This window comes from Brassica napus, chromosome A1, assembly GCF_020379485.1.
Source record: "Brassica napus cultivar Da-Ae chromosome A1, Da-Ae, whole genome shotgun sequence".
Classification (NCBI taxonomy): domain Eukaryota; kingdom Viridiplantae; phylum Streptophyta; class Magnoliopsida; order Brassicales; family Brassicaceae; genus Brassica; species Brassica napus.
Genome location: NC_063434.1, coordinates 12625680 through 12647098, shown reverse-complemented (window position 1 = coordinate 12647098; position 21419 = coordinate 12625680). Strand labels below are relative to the sequence as shown.

Genomic DNA, 21419 nt, shown 5'->3' with positions numbered 1-21419 from the left:
AGTATCTGATTCGCTAAAGGATCTTCTGCTATGAAACAGCACGGAACCTGCAGTATCCCTAACAATCCAAGCACCATCGCTATGACTCGCACCAGAAACCCAAGAAGAAGCGATATTGCACTTAACCCAAATTACCAGGAGGTTTAGACCAAACCTGAGAGCGTAGATTCTGGTCTACAGAAGAGGAGACCATATCTTGCGTCGAGGTCTGAATATTTCTCCATATTTAAGCTTCTGTCTTAGCCTTCTCCAGAATGACAGCTGGATCCAATCTCGTATGTTCAAAGCAAAAGCTATTTCTAGCCTTTCATATATGCCCTAAGATCAAGGAGAATCTGTGGCCCACCTCAGACAATAAATTTTTCTTTTTATTGCAAGATATCAAATGGTGCTGGTTGAGAAAAATAAATCGAGACCACCAGCCTGAGGGAGGCATAGGAACATAGGACAATGCCCAAACTGCCTGCGTAAAGTTTTTTAATAATAACCACATGATAAGAAAAAAGAAAAATAGAAGTCTCTCCATTCTTAAAAAATGAATCTTTTGTGTGTATAACACATGGTCTTTTAATAAGAAAAAAGAAGATGAAACGTGTCTCGGGTTGTGTAAGGTCGAAATATGTGAATGAACAATATACTGTATAATGGGAAAAGTGTCAATTTTGACCCCAACAATTTCGGTCGTGCCAAATACGATCCAAACAATTGATCAGTGCCAAATACGACCTCAACTTAATTATAATTCAAAAAACTACCCAAATTTTTTAAAATGTGTTTAAATTTACGTTGACTCTAACAGAAGTTAGTCAACCGTTAAGAAGATAAAACGACGTCGTTTGATATACGAGAAAAAGTGCCAATTTCAACCTCAACAATTTCAGTCGTGATAGGACCCGAACAAATGGTTAGTGCCAAAAACGACTCAACTCAATTATAATTTCAGAAAAAACTATTGAAACTTCTTAAAACGTGCATAAATCTACATTGACTCTAACAGAAGTTAGTCAACCGCTAACAAGATAAGACGAAGTCGTTTTGATATATATATATATATATATATATAAAATATGTTCATTCCAGGATTCAAATCCATGTCGGAATACCCTTTTAAAGGAGCACATAACAACTATACTAAAGTAACTTTTTAAAATATTATTACAAATTGAAATTTCCCATTATATAAACCACTATTCTTCATCTCAGTGAAAGAAAGGCAAAAGGCCTTTTTAACATTTTTGAACAAAATATCAAAAATACATAATATTAACCTTGAACAATAGAAAAATGTCCACTTAAGTTTAAAAATTAAAAATAATTTATATAAGAAAAGTTTATAAATAATTCAAAGTTGTAAGTATATTTAAGATCGCATAATAATAAATATTTTATTATTTATATTTTAGTAAGATAGAGGTTTATAAAGATATGATAAATAAAAAAACATGTTAATGTATTTATATAAATCAGAAAAAATTATCACCAAAATTTTAAATTGGATAAAATGAAGAAAAATAGTAGTTTATATAATTTCAAATTTGTAGTAATATTTTAAAACGTTACTTTTATCTAGTTGTTAGTATGCCCCTTTAAAAGGGTATCACAACACGGTTTGAGTCCCGGAATGTACATATTATTTATTTTTATTTTTTTTAAAGATATATATACATATATTGATTGATGCACGTTTTAAGAAGTTCAGACATTTTTTCTTAAATTATAATAAAGTTGAGGTTGGTTTTGGCACTGACCATTTGTTCGGGTCCTATTTGGCACGATTGAGAGTGTTGGGGTCAAAATTGGTACTTTTTCTCGTATATCAAAACGATGTCGTTTTATCTTGTTAATGATTGACTAACTTCTATCAGAGTCAATGTAGATTTAAGCACGTTTTAAGAAGTTTGAGTAGTTTTTTCGAATTATATTTGAATTGAGGTCGTATTCGGTACTGATCAATTGTTCGGGTCGTATTTGGCACGACCTAAATTCTTGGGGTCGAAATTAACACTTTTCCCCTGTATAATGCGATCTTTAGCAAATTAAACTTATAATTTTTTGGTCCAAAAAAACCTTGTAATTATATTATATATATGATCAAACTATCTGTGATTTTGCTAAAACACCAAAAAAGAAAGAAAAGAACTTGAGCGGAGATGAAGTTTCGAGAGGGCTTGGCAAAAATCAATAAACGTTGATAAAACAAATCCAAAACGCTGCGTTTAATAACTTCCTCATAAGTGAAGTGAGACACAAGTTCCCATCAGTTAAGATACATCAAAGAATCGCTTTCTTTCTCTCGTCACGCTCCCTCTCCCGCTCAAGGTTTCTCGAAAGAAGAGCTTCATCTATCTATTCATACGTCTCTACTTCGTCTTCATCTTCTTGTAGAATTCTTAGCGTCATGTTTGAAGTACCCAACGGAACGCATTGGTGCAAGAAGATGGACCGAATGAGTGGTCTAGCAGATGAAACGCTGAACGTGATCATGGGCTTTAATGGTGCAACGGAAGCTGCACGTGTGTTGACTCTTGCAAAAAGATTCAGGAACCTACATACCGTTGTAGGATCACTCAACTTGGACGACATAAATGACTTTCATGGTACGTTCTCCGAGTTTGTAAGTGAGAGATTGGGTTTGCTGGAAGATAATCAATTTGTAAGGAGGTTCTCGTTGAAGGCAAGAGCTATTCTTGATCCAGCTGACATCGCACAGTGGTTACGTGATGTGTTGAAGCGTGGGGTGGTGGATGTTAGTTTACACATTCATGGTAATAATGGTGCTCCACTTCCCTTGGAGTTGTTCAATAGCAGAAGTGTTGGTATGCTTAGACTAGGGCGTCACTTGGTGATCAGTGAAGTCCCCGCAACTGCTGCTCTACCCGCCCTTGAAACTCTTGTTCTCGACTCTGTCCGCTTCCATGCCTTTGGTGATTGTGCGTTTCAGGCGTTTCTGTCAGCTTGCCCTACGCTTAAAGATCTAACAATAAATGGTTGGTTTTGGGAAACGTGGAGATGGGGAGGGATGTTGTCTAATAATTCTCTTCAACGACTTACTATTACTCGTAGAATGCAAAGTGGGTTTGATGGCTTTGATTATCAGGAGATAAGCTTCCAAACTCCAAGTCTCAGATACCTAGACTACACCAACTTCGTTCCTGATGCCTATCCAGTGGTCAACTTGGAGTCACTTGAAGAAGCTAAAATAGATCTTCAGGTGGTGGAAGATAGGGAATGGTTTGGAGAACTTTTAGAGGATCCTGACCATCTATCAAATAATCCCACAAACTTCATTGAGGGGATAAAGAATGTAAAGTCCCTAACGTTGTCATCTTCGTCTACTTTTCAGGTATGTCTTTGATAATGGAATTGCATCTTAAGATTCGTAGGATGTTACATATATGATGGGCAATGTTTGATGAACTTACTTGCGCTGACTAGTTAGTTGATTTTCACTAATTACAGACGCTTTACTTCTTCCGTGAATCAATTCCCTTGTTTGAAAACCTGCATCACTTAACTATGAGACATAGTGACATGCGCATTTGCTGGCGATTTCTTCCCTTTTTGCTTAGCAAGACTCCAAATCTCAAGACCCTTCACATCGAGGTAAGTTCCTTGAATTTTCAAAACCATTGAGATGATGATATACTTTCAAATCTTCAATTTATAGTCTTCCCTTGGTGCTGCAGGGAGGTTTGCATTACGCTCAAAAATCTGAGTCACTTGATTATGTTTGCAAGTGTGTTTCCGAGTATTCTTGTCTATCGTCGTGTGCTGTGGAGTTCATGGATATAAACCTGTGGGACGATGGAGCTGAAGGAGAAATGGAGCAAATAAAGCACTTCTTAGGCAAATTAGCACATCTTGAACTGCTCAAAGTTCACTCATTGGGAAGCATAAGTGACGGGGAGAAGTTAAGAATCACCAATCACCTGCTCATGCTTCCAAGAGCATCTCCCAAGTGCAAGGTGGAGATCTCTTTTCGTTGATACTACCAACTCAAACATGAAGGCTGATCTCTGATTCTACTACTTCAACAAGTCATTAATTATCGGTTCACTTTTAACACTAGTTACTCTTTTGTTTTCTGTTATTGGACATCTTTTAGTCTGATCTTGGCTATATTCTAGGCATTAATTGTTTGCAACGAAAGTCTCTCTGATGGTTTTGTTTTTAACTGATCATATGAACGTCAATCCAAGTAGAGCTTACTGATAGACCCGTTGAGAAAGATTTTTTATTAAATAATCAAAACTTTAAAGAAGGGACATTAAGGTATTATTGGCTACAGAAAGAATTCAAACCAGAACTACTAATAGTTAACGACTTCCAACTTGCACTTTGGTGAAGCTCTCGGGGCCATCCTCAGATCCTCGAAGACTTGAGAGAGACGCAAGTCCTCCTCTAAGGAGGCATCCAAGTCTAATACGATGGCCAGTTGTTCAAGCAAAGGCATTTTCTTGAGGAAATGCTTGACTAATGACATCTCTCCACAAGTTGCACCAAAGTTTAATATCTTCAAGATCTTCACAGGACAAGATGATAAACACGAAGAAGAAGACCAAGGAGAGATACAGTCACAAGCATCTCCGCATCCATCCGTAACACGGTGGTACAGACCCTGAGGAAGGAAGGAAGGAAGGGGCATAAAGACACGGTAACATACAAATTGTTAAAACATATATAGTTTGTGCGTGTTCTGCATGTGACTTACATGGAAGACGAGAGTTTGTAGACTGGGGCAGTTGATGAGCAAGAGAGGCAAGGCATGCCATCCTCGTTCATCGTCACTTTCAATAGATAAATGATTCAAATTGTGGAATACCGGAACCATCTTACAAAAGTCTGCAATCACCTGAAAACATGAATAAAACTAGTTGGACCATGCAAGAGTAACAACTAATAATTAATAAAATTAAAAGGGAAGAAAGAGAAAACCTCAAGCGTATCAGAAGTTAAGTGCAGGGTTTGGACATTATGTATTCCCATGATAAGATTGGTGGCATCCCAAGGAGCTTCAAATTCGTCTGAATCTCTTGCACGCATCTGACCTTGGTTCGGTCCAACATCGAGCCTAGCTTCGACGAGTGAATCCAATTTGACAAGCGCATAGTTCAACGCAACAAAATCTGCGTAGTTTAAGTAGATGAGGTTTGGAGTATCAAATGAAACAAAGCGAGGCTTCTGGGTACCAAAGTGAGCGGGTACGACCAATGGCTCTCCAAGGTTATCACTGCTCAAGATTAAACAAAACAAAAAAATTGTGTTAAAAGTTCCCAACAACATGGACGTTTACAAAAAAATGTAACTGTGCTATTACATATGACTTCACTTACCTATCTTCCTCATCTGGACCGTGCCGTAACATATAGTCCGATTCATGGTAATAATGTTCACAATCAATAGTTAGTCTCTTGAGGGTCGAGGAAGACACTGATGCACCCGATATCCAACCGTGCCATTTTATACAATTTACAATCAACTCCTCAAGCACGGGACATTTAGATAGAAGCCGAGCAAATATGACATCTCCATAATGACGACTGATATCAATGGAATTGAGATGCAACGTTCTAAGTTTTGTAAAGATAACGTCTTCACGAAACAAACTGTGTTGGAATGGACCGAGTCCTCCACATCCTACTTTTAGCTTAATCAAGTTTTGGCCATGGAAGAAGATATTAGGATGAGTGCATGTGTGTAGTAGGCGCGAAGGGAAGAGTAATATTAAGGTAACATCTGTTGCTCCACGCCTCAGAGCTTTCACTATCCAATCCCCAACAAGATAGCTGTCTACACCTTTATGGCATCTGACAGAGAATTTCGTAATGGGAGAATTGGAGTGAAGAGCAAGAACTCTGTTCCCAAACTCCATGAAGCTAGTCCGTTTGCATTCTTCGGGTCTTTGATCAGGCATAAAGGTGGAGTCATCAAGATCAAGACTAGGTAGTAATGTAAACAAATCTCGCCAGCTCTTGGACAGAACCGATGTTGAAGCTGCCTCTTTTGTTGAGAGGAAAGACAAGATGTGACAACGTAGATCCTCTGGTAATTTGTTAATTGCACCTCCAACTTCGTTTTCCTTTCCATGCTTCCTTCTTTTGAGATCCATATTTGTTGATTTAAATCTCCACTTGAATAGGTTGGGTACTTATTAATTTATACCAAGCACACCAATTCCTAAACGAATTAGGACTGCACAATCCTAAAACTAAAGCCAAGTACAATTAGGGATAATCATTAATCAAGGATATTATGATAGTACATTTAATAATCATTGTACCTTATATACAATGTACAATTTCCTAACAATAATAAATATATATATATATATATATATATATATATATATATCTATATATATCTACATGTTTCTTTATTAAAAATCTTCCTATCCTTATTCATATGATTTGCTCTCTTCCTTAGACAAACACATATCTCCCATGGAACTGAGTTTGCCATTTATAGTTTGCCTTCGGTTTTGCATGGAACGGGATTAGTTTCGTCGGTTTGTATTAGTTTATTTTAAAACCGGTCTGATCAAACCAATAATACAGGAATCGAACGGCTTTCGCCTTTAGTTACCCTAATTTAGGGTTTTTTATTTAATGCTATGTTCACTAAAACACAAGTTCTCCTTCTAATTTCGTGTTCCAATGTTTGTGAGAGTTAAAGTCATTTTGCTTGTCTAATTAGTTTTGGTTTAAAATTTTCAGTTTTTCAGCATCAAAACCTGGTTTGAGTGGCTTCTTAATTAGCTTTTCATATACATGAGTAAACAAACGCAAGACAAGGATTGCTAAAAGTGGGTTAACTTTGACCAAGCAGCCAATGGCCTCATCTTCTTCACCATAACTTGGTTCTTCTTCTCTACCCTCAGTGACCTTTGAACAATGGTGGATTCGTAAACTTTATCGAACGCCTTCTCTCATCACGAACTTCATTTTGATCAAACCGGTTCATCTTGATACCGGTTATGCTATCCGGTTCAATAACCGATCTATGAATTTGAGGTTATCTAAGGCTTAGCTTTTCCTTAGTGGTTTCAAGCTATTGTTTTAATGTTTCGAGAAGCTGAGACAAAACATTGTTTTCTTCTATGGCTTATTTAACAGACCGGAATGGAGCTTTTTTAGTTGTATGCGTTTGTGGTGTCCATCAGTCTATGCCATGACAAACCTTATATCAAATTACTTATAAAGAAAATCATCACCCAATTAACTGTTGTTGTTAAAACGGATGGTGGCAACTGATAAATTTTGTATAACTGACTACGTTATGATTAGATTATGTGATGGTTCCACTATATTCTGGGATTTCATTTTTAAAAATAATATGAAGTTGTTAACTTTTTCATTGTGCTTGCTTTTATTTTACTCTATTAGAAAAAGAAAATATAGGTTTAAAATTGTATGTGTTGGGTGAAAGTCTGTATATTGCCTTGCTCATAAAGAGCGATGTACAAGAGTTTATATGTACAATACAGTTACGTGATCATAGAGATCTCCCTAGATTATAGGATGATTACAAAATTTTATAAACAGAATAAGAATATCTTTCGTATATTCTTTCACCCTCCCTCAGTTGGAACGTTGGATTTCCTAACGGTCAAGCTGTCTTTGAAGTTGTTGAACAATGACGATGGTAGTCCTTTTGTGAATATATCAGCATACTGATACGCCGATGGAACGTGTAAGACTTTGACCTCACCCAAAGCAACTTTTTCTCTGACAAAATGGATATCCAGTTCAACGTGCTTTGTGCGTTGGTGCTTGACAGGATTTGAGGAGAGGTAAACCGAGCTGACATTGTCGCAGAATATCAGGGTTGCTTTCTTCATTGGTATGTGAAGCTCGAGCAGAAGGTTGCGAAGCCAACAGGTCTCTGCTAAAGCATTGGCGACTCCTCTGTATCCAGCTTCGGCGCTGGAGCGTGAGACCGTTTGTTGTCTTTTTGAAGACCAAGAGATTAAGTTTTCTCCAAGATAGACACAGTATCCTGATGTGGAGCGTCTGGTGTCAGGACATCCCGCCCAATCAGCGTCCGAGTAGGCCGTGAGAGTGTCGAGGCTTGACCTGTATATTTGTATCCCTTGATCTTTTGTGCCTTGTAGATAGCGAATGATCCTCTTTAAGGCAGTCATGTGCTGAGTTCTTGGATCATGCATGAAGAGACACACCTGCTGCACTGCGTATGCTATGTCTGGTCTCGTGAACGTCAGGTATTGAAGCGCGCCAGCCAAGCTCCGGTAATGAGTCGGGTTCTCAAGTTTCGCGCCTCCTTCTGAAGAAAGCTTGGAGTTCACGTCGACTGGTGTGGAAAGGGGTTTACATAGGGACATTCCTGCTTTCTCTATTATCTCCGAGGCATAGTGCTGTTGTGAAAGTAGGATGCCCGCTTTGTTGTACTCAACCTTGACACCTAGAAAGTATGAAAGCCGACCCATGTCTGTCATTGGGAATTCCTTTTTCAAGGATGTTTTGATGCGGTCGAGGAGGGAGCTGCTGGAACCGGTGAGGATTATATCATCTACGTAAAGCAGAAGGTAAGCCATATCCTTTCCACGTCTGTATACGAACAAAGATGCATCTGATTTACTGGTTTTGAATCCCATGCGTTGTAGATAAGAACTGAAACGTGCATTCCAAGCTCGAGGAGCTTGTTTGAGGCCGTATAGGGCCTTCTCAAGCTTGCACACGTGATGTGGTTTGTTCCTGTCAACAAAACCCGGGGGCTGATGCATGTATATCGTTTCTGAGATCGTACCGTGTAGGAAGGCGTTCTGTACGTCCAGCTGGTTGATGTTCCAGCCACGGTTTAGGGCGATATTGAGGACGGTTCGTATTGACGCTGGCTTGACAACTGGGCTAAAAGTCTCGTAGTAGTCAACTCCAGCTTGTTGTGTTTTCCCATTTGCGACCAAACGAGCCTTGTTGGAGGTATGATTTCCATCTGCATCATGTTTTTCCTTAAACAGCCACATAGAGTTAATAATATTAGCACCAAATGGCCTTGGTACTAAGCTCCAAGTCTTATTCTTAACCTGAGCATCGTACTCTTTGGTAATCGCTGGTTTCCAGTTTGGATCACCTAGAGCTTTGTGGTGGTTTGATGGGATTCTAGACACAGAAGAGGTGACAAGGCTGAATATTTTCCTGGGTTTTACAATTCCAGCTTGCCCGCGAGTTGTCATGCGAGTAGGAGCCGGAGGTTGTATCACAGGAGATGGTTCTTGGTGGTCAACAAGCGGAAGTGGTGTTGCTTGTTTGGACTCAAGAATTGTTTTGAACATCGGGGAAGTGTCCTCCGTGTTGTTTAGGAAGTGATAAGGTGAGATTGTGGGTGAGGCTTTTTGAGCTGCTGGGAATGTTGTCTCGTCAAAGATGACATGACGAGACAAGATAATGCGATTGGTTTTTAGATCCATGCATCTATAACCTCGGTGGTGAAGAGGATATCCGAGGAAAAGACATGGTTTCGAGCGAGCAGCAAGCTTGTTTAAATGAGAATGATTTATGTTTGGGAAACAAAGGCAACCAAAAACTTTTAAGTGATCATAAGACGGGGTATGTCCATGGAGCATGAAGTGAGGAGTTTTATTACCAATAGCAGACGAAGGTAGGATATTAAGGACGTGAGTAGCGGCATGAAGCGCCTCAACCCAGTAGGATGGAGCCAATTTAGCTTGAAAGAGAAGAGATCGAACAGCATTGTTGATCGTTCTTATCATCCTTTCACTTTTTCCATTTTGTTGTGAAGTGTGAGGACAAGAGAAACGAACAACAATTCCATTGATATCGAAATGCTCCATGAACCTTTTGTTATTGTATTCTCCACCATTGTCACATTGAAAAGCTTTTATAGATGATTGAAACTGAGTTTGCACATAAGAGGAGAAATGTAAGTATTTTGAAAAGACATCACTCTTATTGCGAATAGGACAAACCCAAAGGTAATGTGAAAAATCATCTAGAAAAAGAACGTAATATTTAACTCCACTTAAACTATGAACCGGTGAAGTCCATATGTCTGAGTGTATCAAGTCAAATGGTTTTAAAGTTTTGGTTTCAGACTTGAAGAACGGAAGTTTTATCTGTTTCCCCAACTGACAAGCATTACAAAAAGGTAAGCTGTCCTTATTACAAATCAAAGAGTTTGAAGAAATAACAGAGCGAATTGTCTCATTATTAGCATGAATCAACCTTTTATGCCATAAAGAAGGCGACTCAGTTATGAAAGCAGAAGCATGATGAGCTTTATTGAGAGAAGACGGAACAGGATAGAGATCCCCGGTTGACTCACTGCGGAGTAGAATTCTCTGCGACTGAAGATCCTTCACAGAAAAACCAAAAGGATCAAACTCCACAGAACACCAATTGTCAGTAGTAAACCGACGAACAGAGATAAGGTTTTTAACAATTTGAGGAGCAATAAGAACATTTCTGAGAGATAGAGGATGAGTTTTGGTATTGATTTCAGTGTTTCCCGAGAAATGTATAGGGATTGAGGAACCATTACCAACGATCACCTTATTTCCGGTGTTCATTTTAAGAACAGATTGGAGCATACCTGATGAAGAGGCCAAGTGGGAAGAGGCCCCCGAGTCCATGTACCAGTTTGGAGATGGTTCAGCCAAGGTCATGGTGTTGAAAGATTCTGCGAAGTCCGTTGTTGGCTGAAATTGTCCCTCTGCAAAGTTGGCCTCGTGAGATTGATTGGTGGTTGGTCGTGGAGCAAACATGCGTGGGTTGTAGCCTTGCGGGTACATCATCCAAGGCGCTTGCTGAGGGTTCTGCCATGGCGAGTAGTTGCCCGGCCAATACTGCTGCGGCATGTTCCAGTTGTTGTAGTTGTGTCGGTTCTGGAAGTTGCGGCCTCTGCCTCTGCCTCCACGACGATTGCCTCTGTTGTTGGAGTTACGTGACTGATTGCGAGATTGTCCAGCCTTTCCTTCTTGAGTTGTAACGAGCGCCGTAGAGGATGAGGAATGATCAGTGTGCGTGCCACTGCTTTTGCTTGGCTTCTTCAGTCTCGCCTCCTCCATTTCAAGCATGTTGCGAGCCTCATCGAATGAGGGGAATGGCTTCTGATGTTTGATCACGTTAATGATGTGATCAAAACGTTCATTGAGACCATTGAGCATGTACATGACTAATGTCTTGTCGCTCACGGGAGCCTCAACGTTCTCGAGAAGATCCGCTATGGACTTGAGAGACAAAACGTAACTTTGCGGAGATAAGAGGTACGCAGAGAGAGTAGAGACTACTAGAGAGGTTCGTTGGAACGTGCTTCTTCTGTTATTAAATCACAACTGTGTTTTGTTTAGATCACTCTTTCATGACCAAAAATACAAAGCAGCCCAATACAATATTGGGGGAAATTATGGGATTAGGAGACTCTTCTTCTTCTTCTTCTTCAGTAGCAAACTTTTTTGGCCTCTACAATCTCATCATCTTCACTGTTGTACACAAATCTACTATGTTTCCCTGCAAATTCAGCTTGAGTCTTCTCCACCTCTTCTTCTTCTTCATCCCATAATGCTGCTGGCTTATCCGTGAAATCAAAAAGCAAAGAACGACTTATGCTCATACTCATTTCTTCCTTCTCTTCAAATATCTCACTTCCCTTCAAAGTCCCATTAACATAGCTTACTTGAGATGTTCTCAAGTGTCCGGCGACAACGGGGGATGCGATCTTTATCTGCACTTTATCATCTGAAAAGTTTGGAAACTGAGGAGTGTTTGCTGGAGTTGGGGCGAGAAGTCTCATCGGGGAAGTGACGAGATGGATGAAAGGGAGAGACTTTATTGAATGGGTAATAAGCTCTGTTCCTTCTTCAACCCTGTCCAAAAGGGTCTTGACTTGTCCTCTCAGAAGGGCTTCACCAGAACCAGGCGTGCTCTTGATGATTCTGCTGTTCTTTTTCTTACACACGAACCCTGAAGGAGGAGTCTGCATCGTTAGACCCACGATCGGTGAGTCGTTGGTTATGTCGGTGAGCGCCGATCTGTCTTCTTGTGCGTTGTTTTTCTTCCTTTGAGAGAAGCTTGAGTCCTCTGTTCTTCCTGAGCCAGAATCCAAGAGAAAAAGTTAAGATTCAGAAAGAAAAAGATTATCGAAACAGAACCTATCTATCAATATTATTAATATCCTTTAAAGAAACTACTTTGGAAAGATAAACATACTCAACGAATCAGAGTTGTTGGTAGGAAAGATAGGCTGAGATCCAGCGACTCTTCTTGATGATAATGGAGTCTCCATTTTGATTTTGATCCTTTTTTTTTGTACAAGGAAAGCTGTACTGAGAGACAAAGAAATCAAATCTCAATTTGAGGAGGGGGGGCAAGAAAGAATTAAAAAGACAGACCAGACAGAGAGAAACAAGTGTGAGGCTCTTAAGTCGCATCGTCCCAGTATTAAAAGGCGTGGGAGAAAAAAGGTTGCCGTTAGAAAGTTCTTCAGAAAAAAAAAAAAAGTAGCCGTTGCGTCTAAACGGAAAGGAAGGAGCCGTAAACCAATGTAAACTAGCCGTTAGGTTGATATGGGCTTTGACTAATTTAGACGGCTTGCATTTAAGCCCAGCCCGTTAATCAACCTGTTATAGACCAAAGACAAACTTGGGATTCGGTCGTCGGTTGATCTGGATTTTCGGTACTATTGCTAGTAAGTCTCATTTTGATATTTCTAACTTTTGGGTAGGGTTTAATTCTTTCAAAGTTCAGTTCGGATCAGATTATCATCAAAAAGTAATCTCAAATTTTTTTATCAAAATATTCAAAATATATAAATTATTCAAAAATCTAAATAAAATCTAGTTAGGCTATTTAAACTAATTAAGAAGTACTCAAAATAGCAAATAAAAACTACAAAAATCTTCTTATTTTTTGTCTGACTACAAAAATCTTTTAAAATACTATAAAATATCTAAATTACCTTAAAATATATAAAAAAATTAACACATTTAACTAATTTTGAATCCTAATTCGGATTTCAATTCGGTTCAGATTGTATCTGAATCCGAAAGTACAGAACTCTTAAATTCTGCTCGGATATTTGTTTATAACGGTTCAAATAAAATTCAGTTTTTCAGTTCGGGTTAATGTAGAGACTTCGGTTTAGGATAGAAACGCATATGCCTAGTTGGATCATTAGCTTGTTTGATTCTTGCTTTAGATCTTACGTTGAAATTTAGCTGGTCATGGTACAAATCAGTCATAGCCGAAACAGATTTCTTAAAATCCGATTTATACGATTAAAACCGGTTTAGACCCTTATAATTCAGTTTAATTAAGTAATAATGTTAGTACAAATCTGTAAAATTTTTAAATTTATTTTGTTGTGTATATTAAATTTTGATAATTTATCAAAATAATTTTATATTTAAACCTAAAAACTATCTATATATAATATAAATCATTAGTTTGTTAACAAATAGGCTCTGCATAGGTCCCGTATAATCCACCTAATCGCTAATACCGCTTATCGATTTCTTGAATATTGATACAACTTGTTGTTGGGCATGTGACTTTTCTAGTTTTTACTGTGGCTAGTTATGCATAAATGTGGAAGATTTCATGAATATTCTATCTTTGCATTTCTGTATACTCGTCATCGGTCTTTAAGTGGACTTCTCTTTAAGTTGATATTAACTTTGACAACCAAAAGATGCATAGGATGACAATAGTTTTAAACACAAAAGAAATTCGATAAACAAACAGTAAGATGCTAGCAATACCTACACCATGCTTATACTTGGCATAAATTCAGATAAGCAGAACCATTCAACTCATACTTCTTTAAGTAAGTAATCACAAAAACAAAGTGGTTTCGTGGTGTAGTTGGTTATCACGTCAGTCTAACACACTGAAGGTCTCCAGTTCGAACCTGGACGAAGCCAATGTTTTTTCTTTAACTTTTATAGACGTAATTTAAAAAATTAAAAAAGAAAATTTCGCCGTTGCCGGGGATCGAACCCGGGTCACCCGCGTGACAGGCGGGAATACTTACCACTATACTACAACGACCTTGGTGATCAATGCAGGAACTGCATAAAATTAAACGCATTTAATCAGATTAATAATTGTTGGTCTTGAGATTTGGAAGTTCACACGAGAGAAACTTATTCATCCCTTTGCGCCGCTCTCTCTCTTTCAAAGTTTTTGGTGAAGAAAGCTTCTGCGGCTTTCCTCTTACATAAACAACTTGCTTTCGCATCGCTCAGGTTTGTATCCATCGACAGACCTTACTGTCTCCGTTCTTGTCGGAACTATTTACCTAGAGTATTCTGAATTTAAATCGTGTCTAGTCTGCGTCTACTTGTAATTAGCGTTATCCTGAACTTGCAGCTCTAGGGTTTCATTCACTATTACATCAGTTTTATTAATTTTTTTATTATTTATCAGAGTAGAAAGGGTAAAGGATGAAGCTTGATGTGAATGTGTTGAGATATCTATCCAAAGATGATTTTAGAGTTCTCACTGCTGTGGAGATGGGCATGCGAAACGTCAGTCTTCTCTTGTCCTTTTTTTTTGTTTATATACTGGAATTGAATTTTAGGGTTTAGGGTTTATTGACCTTATCCTCTGAAAATACTTTCTTTGACGTGTTTGCAGCATGAGATTGTTCCTTCTGAGCTCGTAGATCGCATTGCTGGTCTCAAGTATGCACCCATCTTGATGCTTACTTGTTTGTTTTTATGAAACATATTGTGCAACTCACATACATACCTGTTATTGGACAGACATGGAGGCACATACAAGGTCCTGAAGAACTTGCTCAAGTATAAGCTTTTGCATCACGACAGATCTAAATGTGAGTAGAGTCTCTCTCTCTCTCATATTAGTAGTTTTTTTCTGCTTGACAGTCTTAGGAAATTTACATGGTTATTTCTCTATTGTCTGTCTAGATGATGGATTCCGACTCACTTATCTGGGTTACGACTTTCTTGCCATTAAAACATTGGTCAACCGTGGTGTCTTTACCGGTGTTGGTCGTCAGATTGGGGTTGGCAAAGAGTCTGGTAAGTCTTTTATTTCGATCCCCATTGGTGTCTTGAAGAGAGACTGGCCCGGTTGCTGATAGTTATGGGTTGTTTGCATATTTGTAGACATATTTGAGGTGGCTCAGGAAGACGGAACTATTCTGGCAATGAAGTTGCATAGGCTAGGGAGAACCTCCTTTAGGGCTGTCAAATCTAAGCGTGACTACTTGAGGCATCGCAGTAGTTTCAGCTGGTTGTATCTCTCCCGTCTTGCTGCTCTCAAGGAGTTTGCTTTTATGAAGGTTGTTCCCTCGTTCCATTGATTGTACTAACACTATTCTTGTGGCCGTATCATCTTTTGGTCTTTAAACGTTTGTTTCGCTTTCCGAATGAGCAGGCTTTGCAAGAACATGACTTTCCGGTTCCCAAAGCTATTGACTGCAATAGGCACTGCGTTATCATGTCTCTTGTCCAAGGCTACCCCATGTAAGTACTTACCTCATATCTATTCACTGGTGCTAGAAGGTTGATCCAGTTGCTTCACTTACCCACTAAGAAACAGTTATAACCTTGCTGCTGTGAATCACATCTTTCACGTTATCATTTATGACAGGGTTCAGGTGAAGCAGTTACAGAACCCTGAGACAGTTTTCGAGAAGATTATAGGCATTGTTGTTCGTTTGGCTGAGCATGGTCTTATTCACTGCGACTTCAACGAATTCAACATCATGGTGAGATACTTACATTTATGCGTCTATTTTAAGCAGCCTCCTTATATGAGTTATTTACTACTTCTGTAATTATACTAGTTTTGTCCTCTGCTTACTAATAATTTTCATCGACACCTTTTGGTTTATAGATTGATGATGAAGAGAAGTTAACGATGATTGACTTTCCACAAATGGTATCTGTTTCACACCAGAATGCGCAGATGTATGTGATGTCTCTCATCTCTGGATCGTGCCTCAGGCCTCTCTTTTCATTTTTCATGCTGTGTTCTTGTTTTGTTTATGTATTTTTTTATTTTATTTTTTGTCTTTCAGGTACTTTGACCGTGATATCGAATGCATATTCAAGTTTTTCAGGAAAAGGTTAGTTACCAATTGATGTATTTAGTTAGATATCATCTGTTCACAATACCTGCTCGCAAACAACCTCATCCTTACATTTTTGTGAACTCTGGTCCTTTCTTCAAGGTTTAATATGACTTTCCAAGAAGAAAGGGATGAGGCGGATGAGACAGAGGTGGAAGTGGATGAGAACAGCAGACCATCTTTCTATGATATAACTAAAGATGAAAATGCTCTGGACAGAGAACTAGAAGCTAGTGGTTTCACAAAAAAGGAGCAGAATGACCTCGATAAAGTATGTGAACCTATAACCTCAGTAATAACTACTGGTTATCTATATCTGGGGCTGTATGTACTTGAGAATCACATATATAACCATTTGGTTCTAGGTGTTGCGTGTGTATTTTGACTTATAGGCGGCCTAGTGTGTTAGTTGCGTTCTAATATGCAGCATTGCTCACTTTCTGTTTTGTTTGTGAATGGAATATATAATGAAACATGTGGTTTCTGTCTTGTGTAGTTTATTGAAGGTGGGCTGGAGAAGAGTGAAGATTCTGATGAGGATGAGGAATCTGATGATGAAGAGCAGACTGCTGAGTCCAATGAAGAAGAAAACCTAAATGAAATGAAATCACTACAGCTGCAAGAGGAGGTATAAATTTTTCAAAGTTCATCTTATAACAGAAACATGTACAGGGCGAAGTTATTCTCCCCTTTTGCACTTCCTCCTCGTGCTAACAACACTACATGCTTTGTATGATGTTGTAGGAGCAGAAAAGTTCAGATGGAGTTGAGGCAGAAGCTGAGTTGGATGATAATGAGAAAGGCGAAAGCAGTGGAGATGAAGATGAAGCTGGAAGAGATGAGGTTAGTGTTGTCTGTGTAGTAATAACTGAGAGAGTATTGAGTTAAACTTGACAAATATGCACCTTCCTTTGCTTCAGGAGCTGGACAAAAAACTGGGCAAACAAAGACGCAGAGCCATGGCAGCAGCCAGGGGAGGCAGAAAGTCGCAGTCTTCAAGAAACACATACAAGGACAAAGGAGGCCGTTCCCAAAACTCAAAGATCCACACCAACATGAGCGGCTGGTGATAAAAACTTTCTAGAGCAATTTTGGGGGAGATACAACAAAACTACACTAAACTCTGCTTAATGGGCCATTAAATGTTGTAAACGGGCTTATTCTCAATCTTCGAATATCTAAATTATATGGATATGTTTCAAACTTTCTATATGAAAATATCATATGATATTTTGACTTAATGTGTTTGATTTTTGTTTTAGAGGGGCAAATCAGAAAGTAATATGCAAGTTAAGGGAGTAGTTGAGAAACGTTCCCTCACTAAGCGGAAATAGAAAATACAAAGCAACGGCTAGTGAACCTCAACGGTCAAAAATTTAAACTTTTTTTTTTATAAAATCTCAACGTCTTCTCCACTGGGTAACTTGGGATGGGCTTTGATGCAGAGATACAACTTTGTTGAAGCTGAAGAAGCGTACAGGAGAGCTTTGTCTATCGCACCGGACAACAACAAGATGTGCAATATCGGTATCTGTCTTATGAAGCAAGGCAGGATCGATGAAGCTAAAGAGACGTTAAGACGTGTGAAGCCAGCGGTGGTGGATGGTCCTAGAGGAGTGGATTCTCACCTAAAGGCTTACGAGAGAGCGCAACAGATGCTCAGTGATATTGGTTCTGAAACGATGAGAAGAGGAGGGGGTGATAGAGTTGAGCAGAGGAGGCTTTTCGACGCGATGTTTGAGTTTTCCTCTGTATGGCAGCCTCAGCCTTGTAGAGAAGAGAGCGTGAAGCCCAAGGAAAAGCCGGATGGATATGGTGACGAGAACGTGAAGACAAATGCAAATGTAGTAGTAAATCCATTAAGGGTCGATGCAAAATCATTCGGGTCTTCCTCCTCTATATGGCAGCAGCAGCCTCAGCCTTTTAACGTGAACCCAAGGCAAAGCTAGATTTGAACAACGATGGATACAATGACGAAAACGTGAAGACGACGAATGTGAATGTTGTAAACAACCCATTAAGGGTGGATGCAAAACCATTCGTCTCTTCGAAGATGATCAGCAAAAACGAGAAGCTCAAGAGAACGAGATCTTCTAGCCAAACAACAATGGGAATGTTGAGTTGTAGTGGTGGTGAGGGAGAGACAAACGCTAAGAGATGATTGTCAACGGAGAAGAAAGCAATAGAGTGTGTATTTCCAGACAACAAGGAGTTTGAAGAAGCGATGATCATGGCTGTTTTGGGGATAGAGACGAAAGTGGTCGACAAGAAGAGGCTAAAAGTTTTTCAGGACATCACTTTGTCCTGTCTAAGCCCAAGAGCCTGATGAGTTATCTCAATCAGAATCTCTAACCAATCTATTTTCTAATTTATCAGTTTTCTAAGTAAAGTTGGGGGTGGGTACTTGGTGATGCCAAAAAAAAAGGAGATGAGCTCTTAATCTCCTTGGTGATTTAAATTTAATGTTTTTATCAGCTTATAAAGTTGCTACATTTTTTGTTTATTCTTCTTCACAATTAATGCCATTGACCAATAATGAAGGTTGAAAGTTATGTTCTTTGCTAATCTACAAGAAGAAGGATCCACGAGTCATATCATTTTTTTTTGTGAAGCCCTAGCAATGTAAACCTCAAGAGTCAAGACACAGACGTTGAGATTTTCTAACGCATATCCAAACAAAAGCCATTAGATATTGAGTAAAACCCCTCAAGTAGTTGTGTTCCCCATTTTCTAATGTTTCAATAAGAACCTCTTCAAGTGTTGCTTATTCACATGTCACATGCGTGTCCCATTTACAACAAACAATATAGCATTTCGTTAGGAGTGCGTATAATTATGCTGCAACCTAACCATGGTTAGCATTGTTAGTTAGGGCCGTAGAGTGTATATCGCTCTAATTAAAACAACTGTCATGATTTGTAAGCAATAAAGAAAGGATTCGCTATTAAAGATTGAAATGAGATTTGATTTGGGCAGCAGAAAAAAGACACAACTCCTTGATAAAATTACACATACATAAACAATTTGTAATAATATATAAGTTTTTGGTGTGGAAATCCACAATAGTCGGAAATAGACAGAGAACGTTTCAACACCATTTTTCCCGGGCAAAAGCTAACTAACTAACTAACTAACTAACTCTTTGTTCTCGTTTCTGTCACCTTTTTGTTGTTGTTGTTGTTACGTCCCCCCCCTCTTTCTTTGGGTTCATAGGATTTCTAGTTTTCGGGACAAAGTTCTTTTATTTTTCAAGAATGCCAAGATGCTCGATTGAGGTTGAGCATCCAGACAACGAAGAAGAAAATTAACAAAATCTTCGAGCTTTTCTTCTCTTTTTTTTTTTGGTTTTTTTCCCCTGAAATTATTAACCAATAATCTTCGAGTAGAGAAAATGAGCGCTTCAAGATTTGTAAAGTGTGTGACGGTTGGTGATGGAGCTGTCGGAAAAACATGTTTGTTGATTTCTTACACTAGCAACACTTTCCCTACGGTTCTGTCCAACTTTTTACCTCTGTTCTTTCTTTAAATAGATTTTCATCTGCACAACAACATCTCATCATGTTCTTGTTTTTCTAAACATTACAGGATTATGTGCCCACCGTTTTCGATAATTTCAGTGCAAATGTGGTGGTTAATGGAGCCACCGTCAATCTTGGATTGTGGGATACTGCAGGTTCTTTTCATATAAACTTTTCTTTCTTTTTTTTTTCCTGTGCTTTTGAATCTCAGATTTTGAAAATGTGGGTATTAATGATTAAAACAGGGCAAGAGGATTACAACAGATTAAGACCACTAAGCTACCGTGGAGCAGACGTTTTCATATTGGCCTTCTCTCTTATCAGTAAAGCCAGTTATGAAAACGTCTCCAAAAAGGTAACTTAATTTAATCAATAATCTTTCCTTTGGTCTTATTGTTGTTATCTCTCTCTTTCTCACAAAATTCACCATTGTGTGTTTGCAGTGGATCCCGGAGTTGAAACATTACGCACCTGGTGTCCCCATTATCCTTGTTGGATCAAAGCTTGGTGAGCTTTTTCATTATTTTGCTCATCTCTCACGTTTTAATGGATAGATTGTGACACAATGTGTGTGTGTGTGTTGCTGCTCATATATCTCACAGATCTTCGAGATGATAAGCAGTTCTTCATCGACCATCCTGGTGCTGTCCCAATCTCTACTGCTCAGGGAGAGGAGCTGAAGAAGCTAATAGAAGCACCTTTTTACATCGAATGCAGTTCCAAATCTCAAGAGGTATTTTTTTTTGGTTAGTGCACTCCATGACAGGTTTCTAGTCTTGATCACTATAAAGTTAATTTTATAAATGTTTTTGAGTGCAGAATGTGAAGGCAGTGTTTGACGCGGCCATACGAGTGGTGTTGCAACCTCCTAAGCAGAAGAAGAAAAAGAGCAAAGCGCAGAAGGCATGCTCCATCCTATGAAGATGATTTGGAAAACTCTGCATTTTATTTGTGGTTTTGGTATATTATAATCTTCTAAGTTAACGCTCCATCAATGTGTTAATGGACAAACACCCAAGTTTGGTTTTGGTCTTTTTCATGTTCTTAATACTAATGGAGTTTCGAACCTAACATCTTTTGCTTCTGCAATTCACTCATATGCACAATTAGCACAAGAACCATGTTATCAATCAGTTTCAATTCCCAACACAACTATTTATCAATACGGTGCACATCTCTCGAATTAGGAAACAAGACTGGTTTATTATCTTAGTCATAGCTTTGCCTGTTTCCATGGTTCTGATCCTCAGTATGATCCAAACTTTTATGTTTGCTTTCCAAGGAACAACTTTTAAAGTTTTCCATCTTTTTTGGCTCAACCTCTCAAAGTAATAAAACCATAGTCCACAGGATAAGATCCTCTTATGGGCACATGACAGATCGCTGAGATTCAATTAACACCACCTCAAATTTGCTTCTTCTAGATTTGCAAAGTTTCAAGGTTCGTGAAATTATCGTATTATTTGGTTAAACAAAACTAAAGAGGCAATTTCTCAAGTCCCACATCGGTAAGCTAAAGAAAGTTAGTCATAACCTTAGCGCTATAAAATAGAAGTCGAGCCCTCCTTAGAAATCATACCTTTTTCGGCCTTTTGGCTAAGATTAAGTGTAGTGTTTGTTCTTATCAGTTTAATATCTGATATGTTGGCCACACGCCTTCTTCATATTAACTCTATTTTTTAAGAGAGAAAGTCTGTCATGATAGCTTGCTATCTAGGCTTCTATAAGTCACCCATGTGTTTCATTGCTGCAAGGATCTGGCTCAACCCACCAGAGCAATAGTTCAACTCTTTAACTTAGTCTTTATTACTTGTTGTTGTTGGCAGGCAC

The 21419-nt window shown here is 38.7% G+C and overlaps 6 protein-coding genes and 3 non-coding genes across 14 annotated transcripts; 6 read left to right on the top strand and 3 right to left on the bottom strand.

Annotated features, from left to right (window-relative positions):
* Positions 1-1434: 1434 nt before the first annotated feature.
* LOC106421873 (F-box/LRR-repeat protein At3g58980) lies at positions 1435-4178 on the top strand. Its single transcript, XM_013862713.3, has 3 exons — positions 1435-3343; positions 3460-3603; positions 3687-4178. Exons 1-3 carry the CDS (start codon positions 2399-2401, stop codon positions 3984-3986), a joined length of 1389 nt encoding a protein of 462 aa, XP_013718167.3. The 5' UTR covers positions 1435-2398; the 3' UTR covers positions 3987-4178.
* Positions 4179-4266: 88 nt separating this feature from the next.
* On the bottom strand, positions 4267-6197 carry LOC106421872 (putative F-box protein At3g58950). Its single transcript, XM_048735353.1, has 4 exons — positions 5334-6197; positions 4936-5230; positions 4712-4852; positions 4267-4618 (listed from the first exon to the last, which is right to left on the bottom strand). The coding sequence occupies exons 1-4, from the start codon at positions 6107-6109 to the stop codon at positions 4310-4312; spliced, it is 1521 nt and encodes a 506-aa protein (XP_048591310.1). The 5' UTR covers positions 6110-6197; the 3' UTR covers positions 4267-4309.
* Positions 6198-7516: 1319 nt separating this feature from the next.
* On the bottom strand, positions 7517-13789 carry LOC106421924 (retrovirus-related Pol polyprotein from transposon RE1). Of its 3 annotated transcripts, XM_022718912.2 has the most exons (3): positions 12183-12443; positions 10567-12062; positions 10240-10330 (listed from the first exon to the last, which is right to left on the bottom strand). In XM_022718912.2, the coding sequence occupies exons 2-3, from the start codon at positions 11144-11146 to the stop codon at positions 10296-10298; spliced, it is 615 nt and encodes a 204-aa protein (XP_022574633.1). In that variant the 5' UTR covers positions 11147-12062; positions 12183-12443; the 3' UTR covers positions 10240-10295. The 3 variants fall into 3 exon arrangements, with proteins under 3 accessions (XP_048631999.1, XP_022574633.1, XP_013718208.1); XM_048776042.1 differs by having other exon boundaries at positions 7517-12062; positions 12183-13789; XM_013862754.3 differs by lacking the exon at positions 10240-10330 and having other exon boundaries at positions 11272-12062; positions 12183-12399.
* Positions 13790-13820: 31 nt separating this feature from the next.
* On the top strand, positions 13821-13894 carry TRNAV-AAC. The gene has a single exon. It is a non-coding gene; the product is annotated as a tRNA-Val (tRNA).
* Positions 13895-13949: 55 nt separating this feature from the next.
* TRNAD-GUC lies at positions 13950-14021 on the bottom strand. Its single transcript has one exon. It is a non-coding gene; the product is annotated as a tRNA-Asp (tRNA).
* Positions 14022-14061: 40 nt separating this feature from the next.
* LOC106421921 (serine/threonine-protein kinase rio2) lies at positions 14062-17312 on the top strand. Of its 3 annotated transcripts, none has more exons than XM_013862751.3 (14): positions 14062-14218; positions 14400-14500; positions 14610-14656; positions 14738-14808; positions 14903-15016; positions 15104-15279; positions 15375-15463; positions 15591-15708; positions 15837-15910; positions 16021-16068; positions 16174-16342; positions 16568-16699; positions 16822-16914; positions 16992-17312. In XM_013862751.3, exons 2-14 carry the CDS (start codon positions 14417-14419, stop codon positions 17139-17141), a joined length of 1365 nt encoding a protein of 454 aa, XP_013718205.1. In that variant the 5' UTR covers positions 14062-14218; positions 14400-14416; the 3' UTR covers positions 17142-17312. The 3 variants fall into 3 exon arrangements, with proteins under 3 accessions (XP_013718205.1, XP_013718202.1, XP_013718203.1); XM_013862748.3 differs by having other exon boundaries at positions 16816-16914; XM_013862749.3 differs by having other exon boundaries at positions 14074-14218; positions 14405-14500; positions 16816-16914.
* A 149-nt stretch (positions 17313-17461) lies between these two features.
* Positions 17462-18623, top strand: LOC106421929 (protein POLLENLESS 3-LIKE 2-like). The gene has a single exon (XM_013862759.3). It carries the CDS (start codon positions 17511-17513, stop codon positions 18018-18020), a length of 510 nt encoding a protein of 169 aa, XP_013718213.3. The 5' UTR covers positions 17462-17510; the 3' UTR covers positions 18021-18623.
* A 256-nt stretch (positions 18624-18879) lies between these two features.
* Positions 18880-21407, top strand: LOC106421926 (rac-like GTP-binding protein RHO1). Of its 2 annotated transcripts, XM_013862755.3 has the most exons (6): positions 19072-19561; positions 19657-19744; positions 19835-19944; positions 20033-20096; positions 20192-20322; positions 20409-21407. In XM_013862755.3, the coding sequence occupies exons 1-6, from the start codon at positions 19463-19465 to the stop codon at positions 20508-20510; spliced, it is 594 nt and encodes a 197-aa protein (XP_013718209.1). In that variant the 5' UTR covers positions 19072-19462; the 3' UTR covers positions 20511-21407. The 2 variants fall into 2 exon arrangements, with proteins under 2 accessions (XP_048632018.1, XP_013718209.1); XM_048776061.1 differs by having other exon boundaries at positions 18880-19561; positions 19657-19944.
* On the top strand, positions 21165-21360 carry LOC125579344. The gene has a single exon (XR_007317357.1). It is a non-coding gene; the product is annotated as a U2 spliceosomal RNA (small nuclear RNA).
* Positions 21408-21419: the final 12 nt, after the last annotated feature.

What these genes read in the sequence shown, in the direction of transcription:
- LOC106421873 (XM_013862713.3), top strand. Translation starts at nt 2,399, where the DNA reads ATGTTTGAAGTACCCAACGGAACGCATTGGTGCAAGAAGATGGACCGA. An exon ending in CATCTTCGTCTACTTTTCAG is followed by an intron (nt 3,344 to 3,459) that starts GTATGTCTTTGA and finishes CACTAATTACAG; the next exon opens with ACGCTTTACTTCTTCCGTGA. An exon ending in TCAAGACCCTTCACATCGAG is followed by an intron (nt 3,604 to 3,686) that starts GTAAGTTCCTTG and finishes TTGGTGCTGCAG; the next exon opens with GGAGGTTTGCATTACGCTCA.
- LOC106421872 (XM_048735353.1), bottom strand. Translation starts at nt 6,109, where the DNA reads ATGGATCTCAAAAGAAGGAAGCATGGAAAGGAAAACGAAGTTGGAGGT. An exon ending in GGTCCAGATGAGGAAGATAG is followed by an intron (nt 5,231 to 5,333) that starts GTAAGTGAAGTC and finishes AATCTTGAGCAG; the next exon opens with TGATAACCTTGGAGAGCCAT. An exon ending in TACAAACTCTCGTCTTCCAT is followed by an intron (nt 4,619 to 4,711) that starts GTAAGTCACATG and finishes TTCCTTCCTCAG; the next exon opens with GGTCTGTACCACCGTGTTAC.
- LOC106421924 (XM_048776042.1), bottom strand. Translation starts at nt 11,146, where the DNA reads ATGTACATGCTCAATGGTCTCAATGAACGTTTTGATCACATCATTAAC.
- LOC106421921 (XM_013862748.3), top strand. Translation starts at nt 14,417, where the DNA reads ATGAAGCTTGATGTGAATGTGTTGAGATATCTATCCAAAGATGATTTT. An exon ending in AGGAGTTTGCTTTTATGAAG is followed by an intron (nt 15,280 to 15,374) that starts GTTGTTCCCTCG and finishes CCGAATGAGCAG; the next exon opens with GCTTTGCAAGAACATGACTT. An exon ending in AGCAGAATGACCTCGATAAA is followed by an intron (nt 16,343 to 16,567) that starts GTATGTGAACCT and finishes TGTCTTGTGTAG; the next exon opens with TTTATTGAAGGTGGGCTGGA.
- LOC106421929 (XM_013862759.3), top strand. Translation starts at nt 17,511, where the DNA reads ATGCAGAGATACAACTTTGTTGAAGCTGAAGAAGCGTACAGGAGAGCT.
- LOC106421926 (XM_048776061.1), top strand. Translation starts at nt 19,463, where the DNA reads ATGAGCGCTTCAAGATTTGTAAAGTGTGTGACGGTTGGTGATGGAGCT. An exon ending in CTAGCAACACTTTCCCTACG is followed by an intron (nt 19,562 to 19,656) that starts GTTCTGTCCAAC and finishes TAAACATTACAG; the next exon opens with GATTATGTGCCCACCGTTTT. An exon ending in CCTTGTTGGATCAAAGCTTG is followed by an intron (nt 20,097 to 20,191) that starts GTGAGCTTTTTC and finishes TATATCTCACAG; the next exon opens with ATCTTCGAGATGATAAGCAG.